Source organism: Acanthopagrus latus, chromosome 23, assembly GCF_904848185.1.
Source record: "Acanthopagrus latus isolate v.2019 chromosome 23, fAcaLat1.1, whole genome shotgun sequence".
NCBI classification, from domain to species: Eukaryota; Metazoa; Chordata; class Actinopteri; order Spariformes; family Sparidae; genus Acanthopagrus; species Acanthopagrus latus.
In genome coordinates this window covers 14,134,603-14,153,035 of record NC_051061.1, presented here as the reverse complement: position 1 = coordinate 14,153,035, position 18,433 = coordinate 14,134,603, and the positions used below count along the sequence as shown (strand labels likewise).

The 18,433-nt window shown below is 42.5% G+C and overlaps 1 protein-coding gene across 2 annotated transcripts; it reads left to right on the top strand.

The window, feature by feature from the left end:
• Nucleotides 1-776: 776 nt before the first annotated feature.
• Nucleotides 777-18,037, top strand: usp36 (ubiquitin specific peptidase 36). Of its 2 annotated transcripts, none has more exons than XM_037089138.1 (20): nucleotides 777-887; nucleotides 4,706-4,971; nucleotides 5,092-5,313; nucleotides 6,537-6,647; nucleotides 9,310-9,412; nucleotides 9,503-9,570; nucleotides 9,997-10,067; nucleotides 10,159-10,241; nucleotides 10,360-10,471; nucleotides 10,562-10,702; nucleotides 10,885-10,985; nucleotides 11,085-11,223; nucleotides 11,306-11,668; nucleotides 11,994-12,218; nucleotides 12,607-12,731; nucleotides 12,827-13,495; nucleotides 14,615-14,835; nucleotides 15,097-15,285; nucleotides 15,395-15,510; nucleotides 15,809-18,037. In XM_037089138.1, exons 2-20 carry the CDS (start codon nucleotides 4,719-4,721, stop codon nucleotides 15,938-15,940), a joined length of 3,444 nt encoding a protein of 1,147 aa, XP_036945033.1. In that variant the 5' UTR covers nucleotides 777-887; nucleotides 4,706-4,718; the 3' UTR covers nucleotides 15,941-18,037. The 2 variants fall into 2 exon arrangements, with proteins under 2 accessions (XP_036945033.1, XP_036945032.1); XM_037089137.1 differs by having other exon boundaries at nucleotides 14,612-14,835.
• The last annotated feature ends 396 nt before the right edge of the window (nucleotides 18,038-18,433 follow it).

Below are 18,433 nucleotides of genomic sequence, written 5' to 3'. Positions count from 1 at the left end.
TAGTACTCCGCAAGACCTGTTAACACACTTTGAATATGTAAAAAAAAGTGGAGTTACCGTTTAAGAGACTTACAGAGTAGTTATTGCAATCTGCTGCCGCCTTGTGGAGGCAACGACATGTGACATTCACTGACATTCCTTCACGAGCCTATACATGTGCACCAGTGTACCACTATTAATACTATAATCTCGTGATTTCTAAATAAAATGATTTAGATTTTAACGGCGGTTTTTAACACTGCAATAAATTCCATATATCTAAATCCACTCAAGGATGAAATTCGATCATCTGTGACTATTGTGCTCTATTATTTTAATCAGTTAATGATGATAATGATTTTAATGAGTATGGAGTGGGTGAGGGGTTACCTAACATGGCTGCAATTTGCTCAAATTTTAACATCCAGATACTGAGCAGGTTGAAATCAGCAGCAATAAGGGGATCAGACACGAGGGAAGTGGTTTAATTCCTCGTGGGGGGTCCTTCATATCTGAGCGAGCCAAATGCAGCTTCATGTCCTCACGGTGATGCAAGCTCTACATGACTGCAGAGCACCACAGAGGGGCTTTTTCTTTCCTTTTCAGCGCTCTTTGCAGCTGCATTGAAATGTGTTCACATGAATCGCGCCGATTGCATCAATGGTAAACAGCGCTGGTTGGAAGTCACGTGCGGCTCTCTGCCGACAGCGAAACGTCAGCTCGGGCGCTGATTGGCTGAACCTTGCAGCTACGGCGTGACCTGTTCTCTGATTGGCCTTTGATCCCTGTCAGTCACCGCTGTCGCCGCCCTCTGATAATGCAGCATGGGCGAAAATACCAGAGTCGAGAGCTACAGCTGAGGAAGCAGACCCCTGTACTGTCAACGATTTTGGACGATTGAACGAAAGGTGAGCGAATAAACGCCATTTTGATTTACGTAACAACCGCTAGCATGTATTTCCAGGGCGGTGTTGTGGAAGAAACAGGCAGGACGCGGCGGTTTAGGGGTTGTTAGCCACCTGGACGCTCGGATGCTAACCCACATTGCAGCAGTGAGAGAGGCTGGAGCCCCTCGCCACGTTAAGTTAGCTCGCTGGCTAATTTTCTGCTGCTAGCGTGAAAAGACAGACAATGATACGTCAGACAACAGAAAAACACACACAGTTTATTATGAAGAGGTATATACCGAAGCAATGGCGGCGTTTTGTGTCCAAACAAGATGCCGTCCCAGTCGACATTAACGTTAGCTGTGGCTGGTGTTAGCAACTTAGCATTTTAAGCCATGATGACTGGCCCTGTGAGTTGACTCCGGCTGGTGCACAGAAGCTGAGCTGGAGTTGTTCGAGACAATTACCAACCAGGAATACTATTAATTTGTTAAATCGGATGACTAACTAGTCGTCTAATCAATCAAGAACAGTGGAGAGATTTTAGAAGTGACAGCAATGGCTGTGCTGCCTTCAGGTGCTTCTCAAAAAGTCCACCGTTCGCGTTTTACACAACTTTGACATTAGAGGTGCTACTTCTAAATGTTTTTTTTTATATCAATAATGCACACATAACATCTGTTATGCTGTTGTTGTATTTGTTATTTGAATATTAAGTGGTCCAGCAGCATTATTTGCGCCAGCAATATATTTACGTTTATGAATAGTTGACCAAAAGATAGTTACATTATTTAGTTATGCTTTTCTCATAATACATGATTCATATTGTTCACACTAGCTAATAAAGTTGCGATAACAATACTGCGTATTGTACCATTTACATTAGTAATAGGCCTGCAACTGGCATTATTTACATTACTGATACAGTCCTGATTGTTTTGTGAATTCATTGGTTGATTGTTTTTTCTGTAAAATAGTAGAAGATAGAAAAGAATGGCATTTCTTGGAGTCATAGCCAAGCAGTCCAAGACCAAAACATGTAGTTTCTTGATGAGTTGTTGCTCAAAATGCATTATAGTCTTACAGATTATTTCTAGTGCTTGACCTCAAGGGGTCAAGTCCTGCCGACAGTCCTCTGAACACTTCTGATAAGTGTCACTTTTATGTTGTCCCAAGGTTTGGACTCAAATGCACCATTCTAGCAGACTCCTCAGATAACCCTGTCTGTTTTCAAATGGACATGATTGAATTTAGGGGGCAAATAACAGCAAATAGTTAAATAGAAAGTAAATTCTACACATCTTAAGCGCAGGTTTGAAATGCTGCTGTTGTTAACACTAAGTGCATTTTGCAGTCTGATAACAGTGCCATAAGAAATTGGCTAAAATTAACATTTTATTAAACTTGAGCCTCTTTGATACAGGCTATGTGCTGTCCACATGTGTATGTATTAGTCCTATTGTTAAGATGTGGTAATAGACTTGGAGGAAACCTAAGAAAGTAGCTTTTTCTGCCATTGACAAATCGACTGATGTATCCAAGTATGTCATTGTGAGTATTATTTCCGAAGTATGAGTTTGTATAACCAAAGTAACTCATTAGAGAACACACAAATGAGCCTTGAAGGAATTTGTATTTAAACAGATTGTGATTTTACGCCATCATTGTATTGATGCATTGATACATGGATGCTTGAGGCAAGCTGGACACAAACTGACAAACGCAGTGGTCAGTGTACAATGTTAAAAACTGTACATGATGATTTTTCTGAGATGGTTATCATGGTGAAAGGTATAAGGTACAATTAATATAATTGCTTACATTACTGATGTGCATGAACACAAAAACGAGTCCCCCTTCAAAAACAGAAGGATGCTTTTGATTGAATAGTGACTTTTTAAAAAAATGTAATTTCACAAAATGTGATTTCCTAACAGACCAGAAGCTTCTTATGAACTTGAAATATATTTACTTTGATAACACTAATATTGTGGAATGCAGGTACCTTGTATGAGCAGATGTAGCTGCTAAAATGCCACAAACATTGGAAAGTTACTGTGCGCTGTGCATAAACGACGTTAGTAATTGTTGTGACAGGGGAGCATGATCAAACACCTTGTTCAGGTCAGTGTATTAACATTGCATCACTGCAGTTATCCTCATCCCTCTGGGCTGTGTCGTTCTTAGTTGTATCCGTATCAGCGGCACGTGAAGGTCAGCTCGCCCTTGTGCATACAATGCATGTTCAGCCCTCCTTCGCTTCTCCTGACGTCACTGCCCACTCTTATGAACACGAGTCTCATCACCGCACTCTCCATGCCTGTGGTGGTTTTAATGTAGCGCCGTAACATCTCCATGATGTGATGCTTTCACTTTTACAGGGGTTTGTTGTGTTCAGGCTCACTTCTGCTCCATCCCCAGCAAAATGAAAGGAATTAGAGACTGAACGATGCAGTTTACACGCTCCTCAGTCAGCGTCAAACACATTTTGCCTGCCTGCTGCCTTTTGTAGAAAATCACACGTCAGAAGTCATTCACTGAGCTGACTCTGGCAGACGGTTGTTGTGGAAATGTGCACACACTGTTATCTACACTGAAATGGTCCTTTTTAGTGCACTCAGCTACACTGTATTTAAAGGGACAGCAGACAGCTAATGTAAATGTTGTATTTTCTTTCAAGCCACATTTGTTATCTTATCTCTCATGTCACTGATAGTCCAGATGACCAGATGTTAGGAGCTTTACTGAAGATACATGCCACTTGCTGGGTGATAACAATAAAAACATTGATGCTGGCTAAACAAATTGTAAGTGTCTGACCTGGCAGCTGCTTACACCTTATGTGCTTTAAATGCTCTTCTGTCTCATACACTCCCCCCCCCCCCCCACCCTATGTGACCAACGTCTCATGGCTTGCATAACTGTGGGGACAGCTGCCAACACCCAGCTGGCTCCTCAGATGCACTCAGTGCTCGCATCCCTTGTAGAGCCACGTCAGGATGTATGTCCTGGAGAGGTACCTGCTGGTGGACAGGCACGTTATTGGGCTGTTTTTAAGATATAATGTGTAACTTTTAGGCATTATAATGTCTATAAAATAAACAGACCTTTGTAATATGTTTGGTTCAGTTGTATTCTTACAATGTGCAAAATGATTTTTGCACATTGAATTTCATACCGCAGAAACCAATTATTTTATACAAGGTAAAGGTGCATTTTAGTTGGTCGTCTTTCGCTGTAACACCCCCGAGAGAGTCACAGAGTGAGGAAGGATGTAAACGGGGTAAAGACATAACTTTACATTTTTAAAACATTACCTAGTCTGTGAACATGCTTGCCTGAGTGACGTAGATATGATTTAATCAGCAATGTTGGTTGAACAGTGAAGACAACAACTTCCATGATCCAATACAGCTTCACAATCAAGGTCATCCAATTATGTCTTTGTTTTTACTGTTTTGATTGAGAGACCTCTAGTGGCAGAAAGTACACCCTGAGACATAGAATTCAATATATATTTGATTAACTCTTACTTTTATTTCTTGATCACATCAGATGGCAACAATAGTTTACCTCACTGTTATATGCCAGGTGATCTCTTCCTCTGCTGGATGGTTGTGAGCTCCCAGACCTCGATGTCTCCTGAAGTTGAAGACATTGAGTCCTTCTTTTAGTTCACTACAAATTGCTGCTAGTTGCTTTAAAAATCTCAGAGCTGTGGGTCGAACACATAACACGTCGTCGAAGCATCACACCGCTAATGTCATCACACCGCTAATGTCAATTCTATGCTGTTCTATAATTCTATACACTGACTCCAAATCCGACTTTCTCTGCAGTGATGTTCCAACAATGCCGATAGTTGATAAACTCAAGGAGGCATTAAAACCTGGTCGAAAGGAGACGGGCGATGAAGGCGACCTCAACAAGCTGCTGGCCTCTTCTGCCAAGAAAGTCCTTTTGCAGAAGATAGAGTTTGAACCTGCCAGCAAGGGTTTCTCTTATCAGCTGGACAGCCTGAAGAACAAATATGTGATCCTCAATCCCAGGAATGAGGGCGCTACGAGCCAGAAGGCCACAGAGCCTGCCCAAATAAAGAGGCAAGGTAAGCTCTCGGATTGAACTGGATGGTTCAAAATGTTGTCATATTTGCTTTACCAGGCCTGAAAGCTCAGTTTCTAAGTCCTGTATAATACCTTTTTGATAATCGAATCCCCTCCTTCAGTCTCAGAGAACGTGGTCGGGGGCCAGAGCGATGGGATCCCCGCCCCGCAAAAGATGCTCTTTCCAGGAAACAAGCTTACCCTCAAATGGGAGCGTGTGTACAGGGTGGGAGCCGGCCTCCACAACCTCGGGAACACCTGCTTCCTCAACTCCACCGTGCAGTGTCTCACCTACACTCCTCCACTTGCCAACTACTTACTCTCAAAGGAGCACAGCCGTGCCTGTGAGTATTTGAATCAAGCTCTTAAAATGCAGCCAGACTCGGGGCACGTACACTCTCATTTACCTATATTTTTCTGAAAACACCTGCAAAGTTCCCATATTGTAAAAAGTGAGATTTCCTGTCTATTATTAATCTTAAAGCACTTAATGGAGCTATATAGATATTGCAAAGGTGTTATAACATCCAATCTGGACAAATGCACATGTATTAAGAAAATGTGCTTTCAAATGAACTGCCAGGACTTTCCTGAAGGTGTGATGTGACAACATTTGTCACCCTCAGCCACGGTTGCAAAAACACCAGCAGAGCTGATGCAGGAGCATGATGGGCGGTGCCTGCTCAGGCCTGCGAGAACCGACCAATCAGAACAGACTGGCTGAGGGCGGCCTTAAAGAGAAAGGCACCAGAGGGTTAATAGAGGCACTTCAGCAATGGACAGTACGAGAAAAATGTTATTTGAAAAGCATGACAAACATTGTAACCCTGCAAATGAGCATGATGTGGAACCTTCAAGTTATGGAAATGACACCACGAGCTACTGTGACTGTACGTTCAGACACATGCGGCTGAATGTCACTCTGGAATTCAAGCCAAAGCAGCTGAAGAAGAAAAACAAAAACAGCTGCTTCAGCTGGCCAGTTAGCTCACAATCACTTCATTCAGGCTGTGAAACAAGACTCGCTGACTTCAAAGGTTCAGTGCTGTGTGTTAAATTCTTGAAATAATGAGCATCAGCAATCAAACAACAAACACACTCACTTTCTACTGCTTTTTAAAAGTTAATTTGCTCACGTGTGTTGTGTATTTTACCAATCATTTAGATTAGATTGATCTGATTTTGCATCCAAATTTGAAGTTTCAAGCATCCCTTTGTTTTCTGCCATAACCAGACACTGTTCACCAGGGTTTACAGTATGAATTTGCTTTTGCAGCTTAGATTATACTTCAGTAATTAAAGATGAAGCCGTACATGGGGGAGAAAAGCAAAGTAAGGTGCTGAGCGCCTTTCAGTCATCACCACTGTCCTTCATTTTTAAGAATAAAATGATCAAAATGATTATTTTTCACCTTTTGAATGCAAACACACTTCAGAAGATTTGTTTAAAATGTTAACTTAGTATTTTTTGTGAATACCACCAGCCTATAATAAGCCCATGATAACACATGTATCATTTTTTTCTAATAACTGTGCTTCTCTTTGTTGTTTGCTGTCTGTGTTTCAGGTCACCAGTCAGGCTTCTGTATGATCTGTGTAATGCAGAACCACATCATCCAAGCTTTTGCCAACACGGGCAACGCCATCAAGCCTGTCTCCTTCATCAGAGACCTGAAAAGTAAGACCACCAGCTTCTTTCAACACTGCCAGACTGTGTCAGAGCAGTTTTTCCTCTCTACTTTTCAGTGTAGGTTGTGTCAAGAAACACAGACACCTGCTTTTTTTTTTGAGTTGTTGTTGAATAACTGCCAGAAGCACGATGACGCAACACTAGCCACGGTGTCCCATGTGACAGCAGCCAGTAACTGCAGTCCAAAAGTGGAGCGGTGTGGCTGCAGGCTGTGAATGAACACCGTGTGGAGAGTGGAGAAGAGGTGTGAGTTGCACCTTGACTTGGTGAAGCGCTGTGCTTGAGTCACACAGGAGGAGCCCTCCCTCCATCCCAGTCCCCTCCCTACCTGCCTGCTTCGTCCTTATGTGCTGCTGCAATCATGTCTCCACCTCCTGCGCCTCTTTTTTTTTTTCCATTTCCCCCCTCCACCCCTCCTCCTTCCCCGATGCCCTCTCTGTCTCCTTGTGACTGCAGGCTGAGAGGAGCAGCTTTAGCACAAAAAATGTTCCATCCACCGATTTTGCTTCTTTTCAGCCCGGACATAGAGAGAGATGTACTGGATGTGTTTTTTATGCAGGCCGTAGCTTCCACTGAGGACGCCAAGGTCATTTTTCTGGGTCTTTACATTTCAATACATATATTTCCTTAAACGTTGAATGAAAGTGACAAAGCTGTACGTCATGTTTTGAGGAAAGGTGAGTATCGTCTCACCAGCAAACCTAAACCAGCTCTCGTTACATTATGTAACGTATATGTAACAAGTTCACACAGTACGGTCCTGTCAGTCACTCTGTGGGCAAGGGACCTCTATTCCTTGTGACTAGTTTCACAACAGGAGCCCAAAGGCTATTAACTGAAAATGAGTTTAAAACGTGACATGCCCAAAAAACATTAACAGTGGGAAATACATGATGACAAATGTTGCACTGCACGGCAGAATAAACAGTTTAATTAGCCCACCTTGCTGCAGTCACGCTGTGTGTTATCAGCTGCTTCTAAAGTGGCCCGTGCCAGACTTTGCACGAGGTTCAGTGTGATGAAGGAGTTGCATCAGGGCAACAACTATGTTTGTTTATGATTGAGACAGAAGTCATTCACCCCTGTGTCTCTGTGCTGCTAAAGATTATGTAAGGACAAAATATTTAGGGTTTTTTTTGCTCCCCAATGCTGCGCTTTACTGCATCGGTATCTTTGCAAACATGAAAATGACGCACAGATTTGTGTTCGGTTATGATTACCGAAATGTTTCATAGATACCTCATTTAGTGTACTTAAATAATATTTGGAGTTGATTTATTCATTTCAGTTTGTCGAGCACTGTAAACATCAGCACTTCCTAACATTATTTGTATACATTTGAGGCTGTTGACAACAATATTGCCCAAGTGATGAACCCTCAAAATGCAGTAAAATGCATACATATATGAACCAGAGTCTTTAAAAAAAATGTAGGGTTCATGCCCCTGATGACCTCAGTATTTATAAAATCCTGGCTACAGCCCTGGTCTTGTGGTTTCCCTTGACATTAACTCCCCCATGCAGATAGAAACATGCCTCCACAGCTAGATTGAACAATAAACTTTAAACATCTGTGCCTCTTTCTCAACCCGCCAGCCCACCCTCCCATAAAAATGCAAATACTCGCAGTGTCATCACGCTAAAATTTTAAAAACTTCCTCCAACTGATCCTGAAACCGCTTCAGGATCTCACAGCCGGGGTCTTGCGAAGGAAACAAAATTGTGCGAGTTCATATCTTCAAGATGTTGCCTCCCTCATCCTGAAAGCTGCCCTGAACAGGTCATTAGAGCGATGGTGTCTCGTTCCTTTTTCCCACTCAGGGGTGACTCACTGTCCTATGCTGGGAATGTGGTGATGACCACACCATAATTCTACCATCTCGTACTTTCCTCCGTTCCATTAGGAAATAACAGTCGAGGCAAATGGTTTCAGAGCTACATTATCTCTAATGTGAGACTTTCAGATGAGACAGTTGGCTGGAGTCAGTAAGTGACTGTAAGCTTTTTATTAGGTCGCCGTTGAATGTATGTCTGAGATACTAACCTCAGAAGGGAAGCTAAGTGCCCATGAAATTGTACTCTTTAACCTTAAAATAGACCTAAATCTCCACCGAGTACTGCTTTATAACGTGTGCAGGTGCCTATTCCTATTCATAAACATCTTATATAGTTAAAACGACGGTCTAAGCTGCTACTCTTGAATAATCTGAATGATTTTTGAAACAAATGCTGAAAGTAGCCTGTGAAGTTGTGGCCTGACAGGACGTTTTAAAGAATTGAAACGCTTTTCTTTTATTGAAGCCTCTTCTCTGCTGTTTTGCAGAAACATATTTTTAGAGAATACGAGCGCTGGCAGAACAAAAGACTGTTATAAATGCTTCCTCGAGCCGTCCCTTTGTTGTCAGTATGTCTGCGGATCATCGTTGACATAATGCGATTATAAAGAAATCTGCCTTTTCAGTGTCTTAACATTTTTGAGCATTTGTTCCTGTGCAGAAAAAAAAACACATCTGCTCACCTGAAATTTAAAGCACTTGTAATTACAAACCCATTTTCAGTAGGTGGTGAGGCTAAAGTAAGTGCTGTAATAAAAATTGTGATAAAGGGCTCTAATTAGCTCACAGCTAATACACACTTTTGTCTCCTACAGAAATTGCCAGGCATTTTCGCTTCGGGAGCCAAGAGGACGCTCATGAGTTTTTGCGGTACACCATCGATGCCATGCAGAAAGCCTGTCTCAATGGCTACCCGAAGTAAGGCTTTTTATTGTTGCAGGTTAAAGGCATGAATATGCTTCATATGAATGTTGTTTTGATGATGTTTTCCTTCCTTCCTGTCTGTAGGCTCGACAGGCAGACCCAGGCCACAACACTGGTGCATCAGATCTTTGGAGGTTACCTCAGGTCGCGAGGTACTGAATGTTCTAATTTATTTAATTTTTTAACTATGTGACGGATGGAAATGTGAGGGAAAGAATGCCCATACAGCTGTGCACTATTGTTATTTTTCCACTTTTGTAACTTTTAGTTGTGTGTGGTTATTTATCTATCAGACCAGACTTATAACATTGTATATTTTCAAGATGCAGCTGTTTTAGTTGATGAAACAAATTAAAACCTTTGGTGAAAGTGTCAGTTTGGTCCAGTAACCGATGCCACTTAGATCTGAGGTAGAAACATGTGAATGTGTTTCCCCTTAATGTTTGATCTGAGAGTCAGAGGCAGTTGTTACTGCTGTACTGTTCTGTTTACAGGAAGTGGGGTAGAGTGTAAAATACTCCACTAACACTACATCAACTTGCTAAATGACTTATATGTTTTTTAATCTTGTGTTTCAGTGAAATGCTCTATTTGTAAAAGTGTGTCGGACACGTATGACCCTTACCTTGACATTGCGGTAGAGATTCGGGTATGTTACACAAGATCTCAACATAACCTTCACCTCTGTGGAAATATATAATAAGTGTCTAATATTTTGTATTTATGTTTTTGTCTTGCAGCAAGCAGCAAACATTGTGCGAGCGCTGGAACTGTTTGTTAAACCAGACGTACTCAGTGGAGAGAATGCCTACATGTGTGCCAAGTGAGTGTAGCTTTTCTCGTCCAACAGCATCCTACATTTACTCATTTAAGTGAATCTGCCTTTCTCAAATATTCACGTTAAGAGAAAACTTATCGTGAGTTTCTTTTGTCTCCCTCAGGTGCAAAAAGAAAGTGCCAGCCACCAAGCGCTTCACAGTCCATCGAACCTCGAACGTACTGACCCTCTCACTGAAGAGGTTCGCCAACTTCAGCGGAGGAAAAATAACAAAGGTTAACAGAGGAATCTCACACCGTCTGCCGTTTTGCAAGTGCTGTCTCGTTTCTCTGCGAGCTCATGTTTCTGTCGTCTGTATTTCTCAGGACGTTGGTTACCCAGAATTCCTGAACATCCGACCCTACATGTCTCAGAGCTCAGGCGACCCCGTTATGTACGGCCTCTATGCTGTTCTGGTGCACTCTGGCTACAGTTGTCATGCTGGCCATTATTACTGCTATGTCAAGGTAAGATGAGTGACTGAACATTCCTTTTTTTGTTTGTTTTTCTTTTTTGAATTTATTTGAAAATCTCAGGACAAACTCCTTGAGATGAGCCACCTTGTTGTTTCAGAGGATTTACTTTAATGCAGATGTTAGCTGCTAAGCTATAAGAAGTTTCTATTAAAAAAAAACTTTTTTCATCTTAGGCAAGCAATGGACAGTGGTACCAAATGAATGATTCAATGGTGCACTCCAGTAACATCAAAGTGGTCTTGAACCAGCAGGCTTATGTGCTTTTCTACCTGAGGTAAGACACTGTGGGGCTGCTGCAAGAGATCAAAAACATGTCTGCTGCTCCCTGGATATATAATAAAATAAACCGGACTCTTTGTTTTTTATGTTAAAGGATCCCTGAAACCAAGAAGAATGCAGACGGGCAGACCACCAAGCAGGCGATGTTGCATCCTGGGAAGAACAGTGCGTCCTCTGAGCAGATAAAGAGGGCCAACCTGAACGGGCCTCTCTCCTCGCCGCAGGTCACAAAGGTATGAGACCTTAATCACAGCCAGCCTTTCATTCGACTCTAAGCTCATTTTAAGTGTTAAATTAAAATACTCCTCTTTCCAGAAACTTGAGCCTGCACAGCTGCGTAAGATCCAGTCCATGGATGGTGGTTTAGGCCTGCCCATTTCCAGGAACGGTGTCAGCTCCCTGCCACAGCCCAGACTCTCCAACTGGATGTCGTCCTCCAACGGCCCGCCGAAGCTGCCGGGCGGACCCACGACCATCGAAGAGCCCTTCAAGAAGCTGAAGAAGCCCTCCCCGCAGAGCCAAGCGCAGTCCCGCAGCAGCACCCCGACCCCTTCCAACAACGGGGTCAGCAGGACGGATGGGGAGAAAAAGCAAGGTGGCGAGGGCAGAGGCATGGCAGCGTCTACCTCAATTAAGTCTTTGTCTGACTCTTCCTCTGCCGACACCACTGACTCAAAGGTAATATTTGCACTGAAACAGGCACAGGCAAGCAGGAATCTTACTTCAAAGGCTGTTATTCTCATCTAATATCATCATTTAGACCGGCCCAAAATAGACCAAAATGTGCTGAACTAGATGTGGAAGTATTGAGACGCTCACGGTGATCTAAAAACATACTGTAGGAAAAGTAATCTGCGAAAATGCACACAAGCTATTTAAATGACAGTGCTGACAGAAGCTGTCAATATTGTTTGTACTGCATACTGTGAACATTTCTGTGCCAGCTGTAATGGATTCATCCTTTGGTCTACAACAATTTCCTTTCATTTTTTATTTTGTCCAGGACTCCGTTGGCACCAAAAGTGCGCCAGTAGGAGAGACGCCCTCGACCCCTCGGAAAGGCTCCAACGGCCTGGCGTCTCCGGCCAAGAGCGTGGAACGCTCTCAGAGCACAGAAGAGCAGAAGACCGCAAAAATCAAGCCCCCGGCCCTCAACAACATCACGTCTGAAGCCACCAGCACCATGTCACCTCCACCTGCCAAGAAACTGGCCCTGTCAGCCAAGAAGGTGAACACTCCCATTCACAGCAGCAGCACCACTTCCTGTCTCAGTGAAAACTCATGATACCTTCGGTTTGGTTTCACTAAGTAGTTTTATTAAGGCAAGAAAAACTCTCCTTTTCTGGTTTATTTCCTGCTGTATGTAATGTGTTTTTTATCTCCAGTGTGCCTGTCTAATCAACCACATGGTAGCTCTTGTTTAGAGTTTGTCTTCTTTTCCTTTAGTTTGTCCTTTTTTTCTAACCATTTCTAATTCTTCTCTGCCATACCCTCTCCTCTTTGTTTTCCTCCCTCCATCTTTTCCTGCCATCCCTTTTTTAATCTTCCTTATTTTTGTCACATTCATGGCTATTTTCTTTAGACCACCAAGTTTTTATTTATGTCGATAACTGCAGGCTCGCAACCGGAGTCCGAGCAGCATTGATGCTCTGCCCCCTTTGCCGCGCCAGCTGTCCAGTGACCCCACGCATCACAATCAACTTAACCCCCTCACCTTCGCCTCACCTACTCACACCCACAGGTAGGAACTCTGCACCTCGCACCACACATAACGTTGCACTCAGAATAAAGATGAGCCGAGTTAAGCCAGGTGTTGTCTCTTGTTTTCCTTCCCAGAGCTGGTCCATTCCATTCACCTAAAGTCCAGTCATCGCAGCCTTTTGCTCACTCAAGTGGATCCTTCAAACAACAGTCCCTTCTCTCCACACTGCAGAAACCAAACGCCAGCCTTTCTCTTAAAACCAACGGGCTGCACAGTACCGGCCCAAAGAACCCCAAGTCTTCCAACAACTTCAGCTCCTCGGCCCAAGAACCAGACCTCAACAGCCCTCTAAAGGCCAATCAAAAGAAGAAGAAGAAGAAGAAGAGGCGGCATTCTGAGGTGGAGGCCGAAGCAGAGCCAGTTGCGTCTCCAGCTACAGCAACGCCGGCCAACATTGTGGAATCGGCCAGCGAGAAGAAACGGAAAAAGAAGAAGAAGAAGCGAAAGAGGGACAACGAGGATGTCGAGAAAGTCAAGGAGAGGGAGTGCGTCCCGTCTCATCTGGACAACCAGGAGGAGGATTGGTGTCAGGGTGGCATGTGGAGTCTAACGTCTAATCCAGACACAGAACCGTCTCGGCAAGAGCCTCTGTTAACTTCCGTGATGTCAAAGCAGTGCGAGTCCAGTCAGAAAGAACAGGAAATGGACTCTGAGAAGTTGAAGAAGAAGAAAAAAAAGAAAAAGAAGATGCAGCTGGCAGAGGCTCTGAAGGACACAACGTCAGCGTGCTCTGCAGCTGAAATGTGGGTGGAAGTTTATAATTCTAATTGTTTTGCCAATATTGTTCTTGTCTGTTGAAAGGGTGCACATAATGTTGTTTCCATAACAACCAGTTGGCCCTATCATTGAACTGTGCTCAGACACTTATAGAAACTCTCACAATGGAGCAGTGTGCTACCTACTAACTGTCTAAGAAAGAAAGACAGGAGTACTTCTGTACCTGTACTTGGCCCAGTTTTATGTATTCCTGTTCAGGGGCATAAATCGCAATATCATTTCATCATGATACAGATATACATAAATATTTGCTGATGTCATAAAGTCGATTCCATTCAATTCAGGGGATTTGAGACAAAAATTATATGACTATTGAAAGCAGCATCATGTAGAAATTGGCATTTTGTGCGCTTTGTTAACTAGAGTCTAAAATTTGGCTAAACAATAACTTTAAAGTGGACTACTGTTTTTAGCTCGCCGCCTTCATAAGCTCCACCCTATGGCATTTGACATTGCATAAATTAGACTACTGGTTCGCAGAGGTGGCCACAGCTTAGCAAATCAAAGTAAAAAAAAAAGTACAGCTGCTCAAATGCAAAGGATGTGCGCCATGGTGCATTCAAGTGCACCCCATTAAAATTGTAAATGACGTCTGATTGTTAGGGCGCATAAGTCTAACAAGCCATCTGTGCTGAATTTGAAAATGAGTGGATTTGTTCATACTCATTGGATGAAATCACTGCATCTCCCAACAAAAACATCTAGACTGAATTTCAGCCTGCATGCATGTGTTTTTAAGCCTGACATTACAGAAACAGATCAGCTGATTTTGCCATATTGAAAGGAACTAACAAGCTTACAACTGAGTGAGATGTTTGCTCCAAAATCCAACATGTTTTCACCCTGGTGATTTATAACTGAGGTGGGGAGGTCAGTCAGATGAGGTTAGTCAGCTATCCACAAAGCAAATAACATCACACATCTTTCTCTGAAAAGATTTAATCTGCTGATCTTGGGAAAGATTTAAGGTCAAATGCAGGCAAAGCCGCTGCTGTTGCCTTTGCTTTCATTGCTCAGTACAGCTGTTCCCACTCTGTTTGCAATACGTGGAAACTGAACTTGAACTTAATTTCTTTCTCCAGCAGCACTTCTGAGACAAAGGCCACAGTCGTTCAGAATGATGCGGGACATTCAATACTGTTGAAAAAGAAACTAAAAAGGAAGAAGAAGAGGCTAAAAGAAGAGGTGGGACTGTGGGAGGAGAGCAGGCGATGCTCGGACGGGCAGAATGAAGTTCCTGAAGCAGCGGAGCCCCCTTCCAAGATGACCGCCACAGAGAACGGCAAAATAAGTAAACAAGGTGCAGGTATGTGAACCTTGACTCGCATGTGTATTCGTACTATGAAATCTGCGGTGTGAAATGAACGTGTGATCCTGTTTCCATGCCAACACATAACTAACAATACTGCTCAGCACTGATCAGAGGCATTTGCTGAAAATGGCTGCATCACTACAGCCTCTCAGCCTTTCATTTAAATAACAAGCCATTTCACAGTTTCACCAAGAGCACATGAGTCATTACGCTTTGAGAATGCCAGATTGAATCCCCGTTTTATCTCGAATGCAGCCGCAGTGGTCGTGTGGGACAGCCAAGTGAAGGACGGCTACAAACGCAGCCAGGCACCAGCCGCTGATGGCGGTGTGTCAGGTGACACACCAACTCGTGCTGCCGCTACTGGCTGGGACGGGAAGAAGTCAAGCGGGGTGGTAGAGGAGCTGCTCAGGAACTCCACAGATAAGGCCTACGGAGCCAACGGTGAGTGTCTCTCAAACACGTATGAGTTCTTGAAATACTTTTGTTCAGCTGAGCAAAAGAATAAGTTTTGTGTATGGCTTTTTATAGGTTATTTGTTTGTCTTTTCTAGTCCTCAGTTGGGATGGAGAGGTTTCCGCCATTAGTAGAGATGCCGCTGAAGATGCGCGCCATGCCAGGTGTGACACTGTGATTGACGAGTGGGATGAAGACTTTGACAGGGGAAAGGTAAGAGAACACACAACAGGAAATGATAAGAATGTCCCCTATAGCCTCACAGTCATGCATTTTTCATGCACTGTTTGCCTAGTGAAAGAAATAACTGAAAAACAATCAGGCGTTTATTCTAGTCCAGATTTCTGTAATGGAAATTAATTACATCTGATATCTGTATGTGGTATCTTTTAGTTCACCCGTAATGTCCTGCCATCACAGTTTGCCTTTAGTGTTGCTAATCTCAAGGCCCCCTGTCACACTGTCACGCTCCTTTATCTTATCCATGTCTTTTTTTCGTGTGACCGAACAGGTGAAGAAAATAAAAAACTTTAAAAGAGAGAAGTGGAGAGGTGGCAGCAGCATCTTCCAGAAGATCCAGGATAGGCGGAACAAGTGGTCTGTGACGCCAGGAGGGAAGAGATTTCTTGGAATCCGTCGCTGAGAGTCCAAATTGCTGTTGAGGTCATGTTGCCTGGATATCAAGACAACAATACTGTATACCATACTCTTCTGTACCTTCTCTCACTTTTTTTTTAATCTTTCTTTTGTTACGTTAAACACCCAAATTCCTCAATTAGACACGAGCCCGCCCTCATCAAACTCCATTTTAAAGGAATATGAATTGTTGTCGTCCGGCTGCAGTAACATTAAACACTGGCCAGTAAAATTTTGCTCCCTCATAATCCCCCTTTTTTAACACCACGAGTAGTATTCACGCAGTATTTAAGAGAAACCATGTCGGATAAAGTACTGTATGTTGGCATCCGAACAATCGGGCTGCAATTAATTTAATATAGTCTGCCATATTTGAGAGGGGTAAGGCTAAGAATGAGAAAGTACGCCTGCAGCCACGCTTTGGCTGAAAACTGTACACAATCTCAGATCATATTTGTGCAGACACAAGGGCTTAGCAAGTTGAACATCAAGGGAAAAAAGTGACCTTTTTCTACCCTTCTCTTGAAATTATTTTATACCAAATTATTAAGATCTAATATTGTTTATTCACTAAAACATATATTATTTTTAAGATTTCTGTTTAAGTTTCTTATTTTATGCCTTTATCCGCCGTCATTTTTTTTTTTTTTTTTGCTGTGGTGTCTGTGCCATGTGGCTTCTTTTTTAAGGACCAAATTTTGCCTGCATATTGTTGGTAAAATTAAGGTTTAAAATTGCCACTTTTTTTTTTTTTGTTTTTAAAGATATGCATGTCTGAAACTGGTTCAAAATCATATTAAGGATTTTGTTTTTATTTCTGCTCTCCTCCCTCTATTTGTTTCTTTATGAATTTGGTTCATTTCAGATTCAGTGTTTTTTACTGATTTGTGTATGAACAGTTTAACAGTTTATGGAAGCGTTGACAAACGACACATCAGAGGCTGTAAGTTTCATCATATCTGTAATGTGTCACTGTTTCCTGACAGTTTGTAATGCAATGTGCATAGTAGATGTTGGGGTTGTTGGGGGAACTCGAATGGGAGCAGTTGTTTTATCTACTGTGCAGCTATTTAACCATGCAGCTCACCTCATCAGTCCAGCGTTAAGAAGCTCTCCGTCTGGAGATTCGACCTTTCCATTCTCTGCCACAAACTGTTCTTTACCAATGTACTGAAATAAAAGGGTTACATTTTATACTTCAGGCACTGTGTTAGAATGGGACTGCCACATGCTAATAATTTCTTTTTCCTCCCCCTGTATCTTATATCTCTATGCAATTTTTCTGACTGTCATGCTGGTCACCTAGAAACTGGGCTAAGACTCAGGAACCCAGAACATCCTGCATCCCATTCTCGTCTCTGATCAGAAGCCCCTGTTTCATATCAGAGTAGTCCCTCTCCACGGACCACCATTTTGCATCCTGTACATCCTGTAGAAACTCTTTTATACAAAGTCTTTCAGGTGTGGAAACCATGGGATCATCTTGCACTGAGCCGGGCACAGATGCATAGAGAAACTAACGTTATAAACAAAAATGCTTTGCCAATGTAGAAGACTGTACAGTCCATCTTGTGCTACCTGTTTCCCTCCGACGCTGTAAAGATTTGCCCATGCATTTCTTTTCATTCTAGAGATGTTGCCTTGAATTGGCTATAAAAAGTATAGGATTTAATGTTATAAATATATAATTTAAAGAAGAAAAGACACAGAATCTTTAATGTGCTACTAATACTCGGATCAGTCGGTGGATGTTAACTCGAGAATTAATCTGCAAATGTGTTAGTTCATTTGTGTTTAAGAGAGAGTTGTCTGTTCTCGCGTGAGACCTTCCCTATGTCACTGTAGTGCGTGACGTACTAGAGGGGCTACGGCAGTCTAACCTCCATAGGACGTGTTTGTCAGCTGTGAAATCGACGTAGGGTGTGACTCTCAAACTGACACAGGAACATTTACCGGTGTGAATGGACGGTCTACATTTTTGCATTGATGGTTCAATATTTCGCACCACCTTTTCTGACCAGGGAAGAGACCTTTCATAATGAAAGTGGCTCTTACCACACTATAGATAACTATAAAGGTGCAATAAAGTTGTGACTTTTGTGAACTGACTGTGTTTTTCTGTCTTCTACTGCATTAATCCTGTCTTGATATCAGATATGTAGTTATGAAAACAAATGGAGCACTATAAAAGGAAGGTAATTAGATATTTTTACAGTAATGCAGCATCAGCCAAAGTACATTAAGATATCAATAATTCAGTATTTGATAATGTGCTTGTAATTATACAAATATGTTGATCTAGTTGTGCTGTGTCAAGCTTGTTTCACATCTGACCTTTGAAAAACTGATTGAAAACTGCATTAGTTTCAAAATGTTAAGGCGTGTAACTTTGTGGTCACGCCCCTTTGTGTGATGACATAATTATTTTTTCCTTGACCTAATCTTCATAGGCTAAACGCAGAATGACATCACTGATTAGCTGGAGGTGCTGTAACTTTAA

Bases quoted from the DNA above. Each gene is read 5' to 3' on its own strand.
- usp36 (XM_037089137.1), top strand. From the start codon at position 4,719: ATGCCGATAGTTGATAAACTCAAGGAGGCATTAAAACCTGGTCGAAAG. The intron at 9,571-9,996 runs GTACTGAATGTT...CTTGTGTTTCAG, and splicing joins AGGTTACCTCAGGTCGCGAG to TGAAATGCTCTATTTGTAAA. The intron at 10,986-11,084 runs GTAAGACACTGT...TTTATGTTAAAG, and splicing joins TATGTGCTTTTCTACCTGAG to GATCCCTGAAACCAAGAAGA.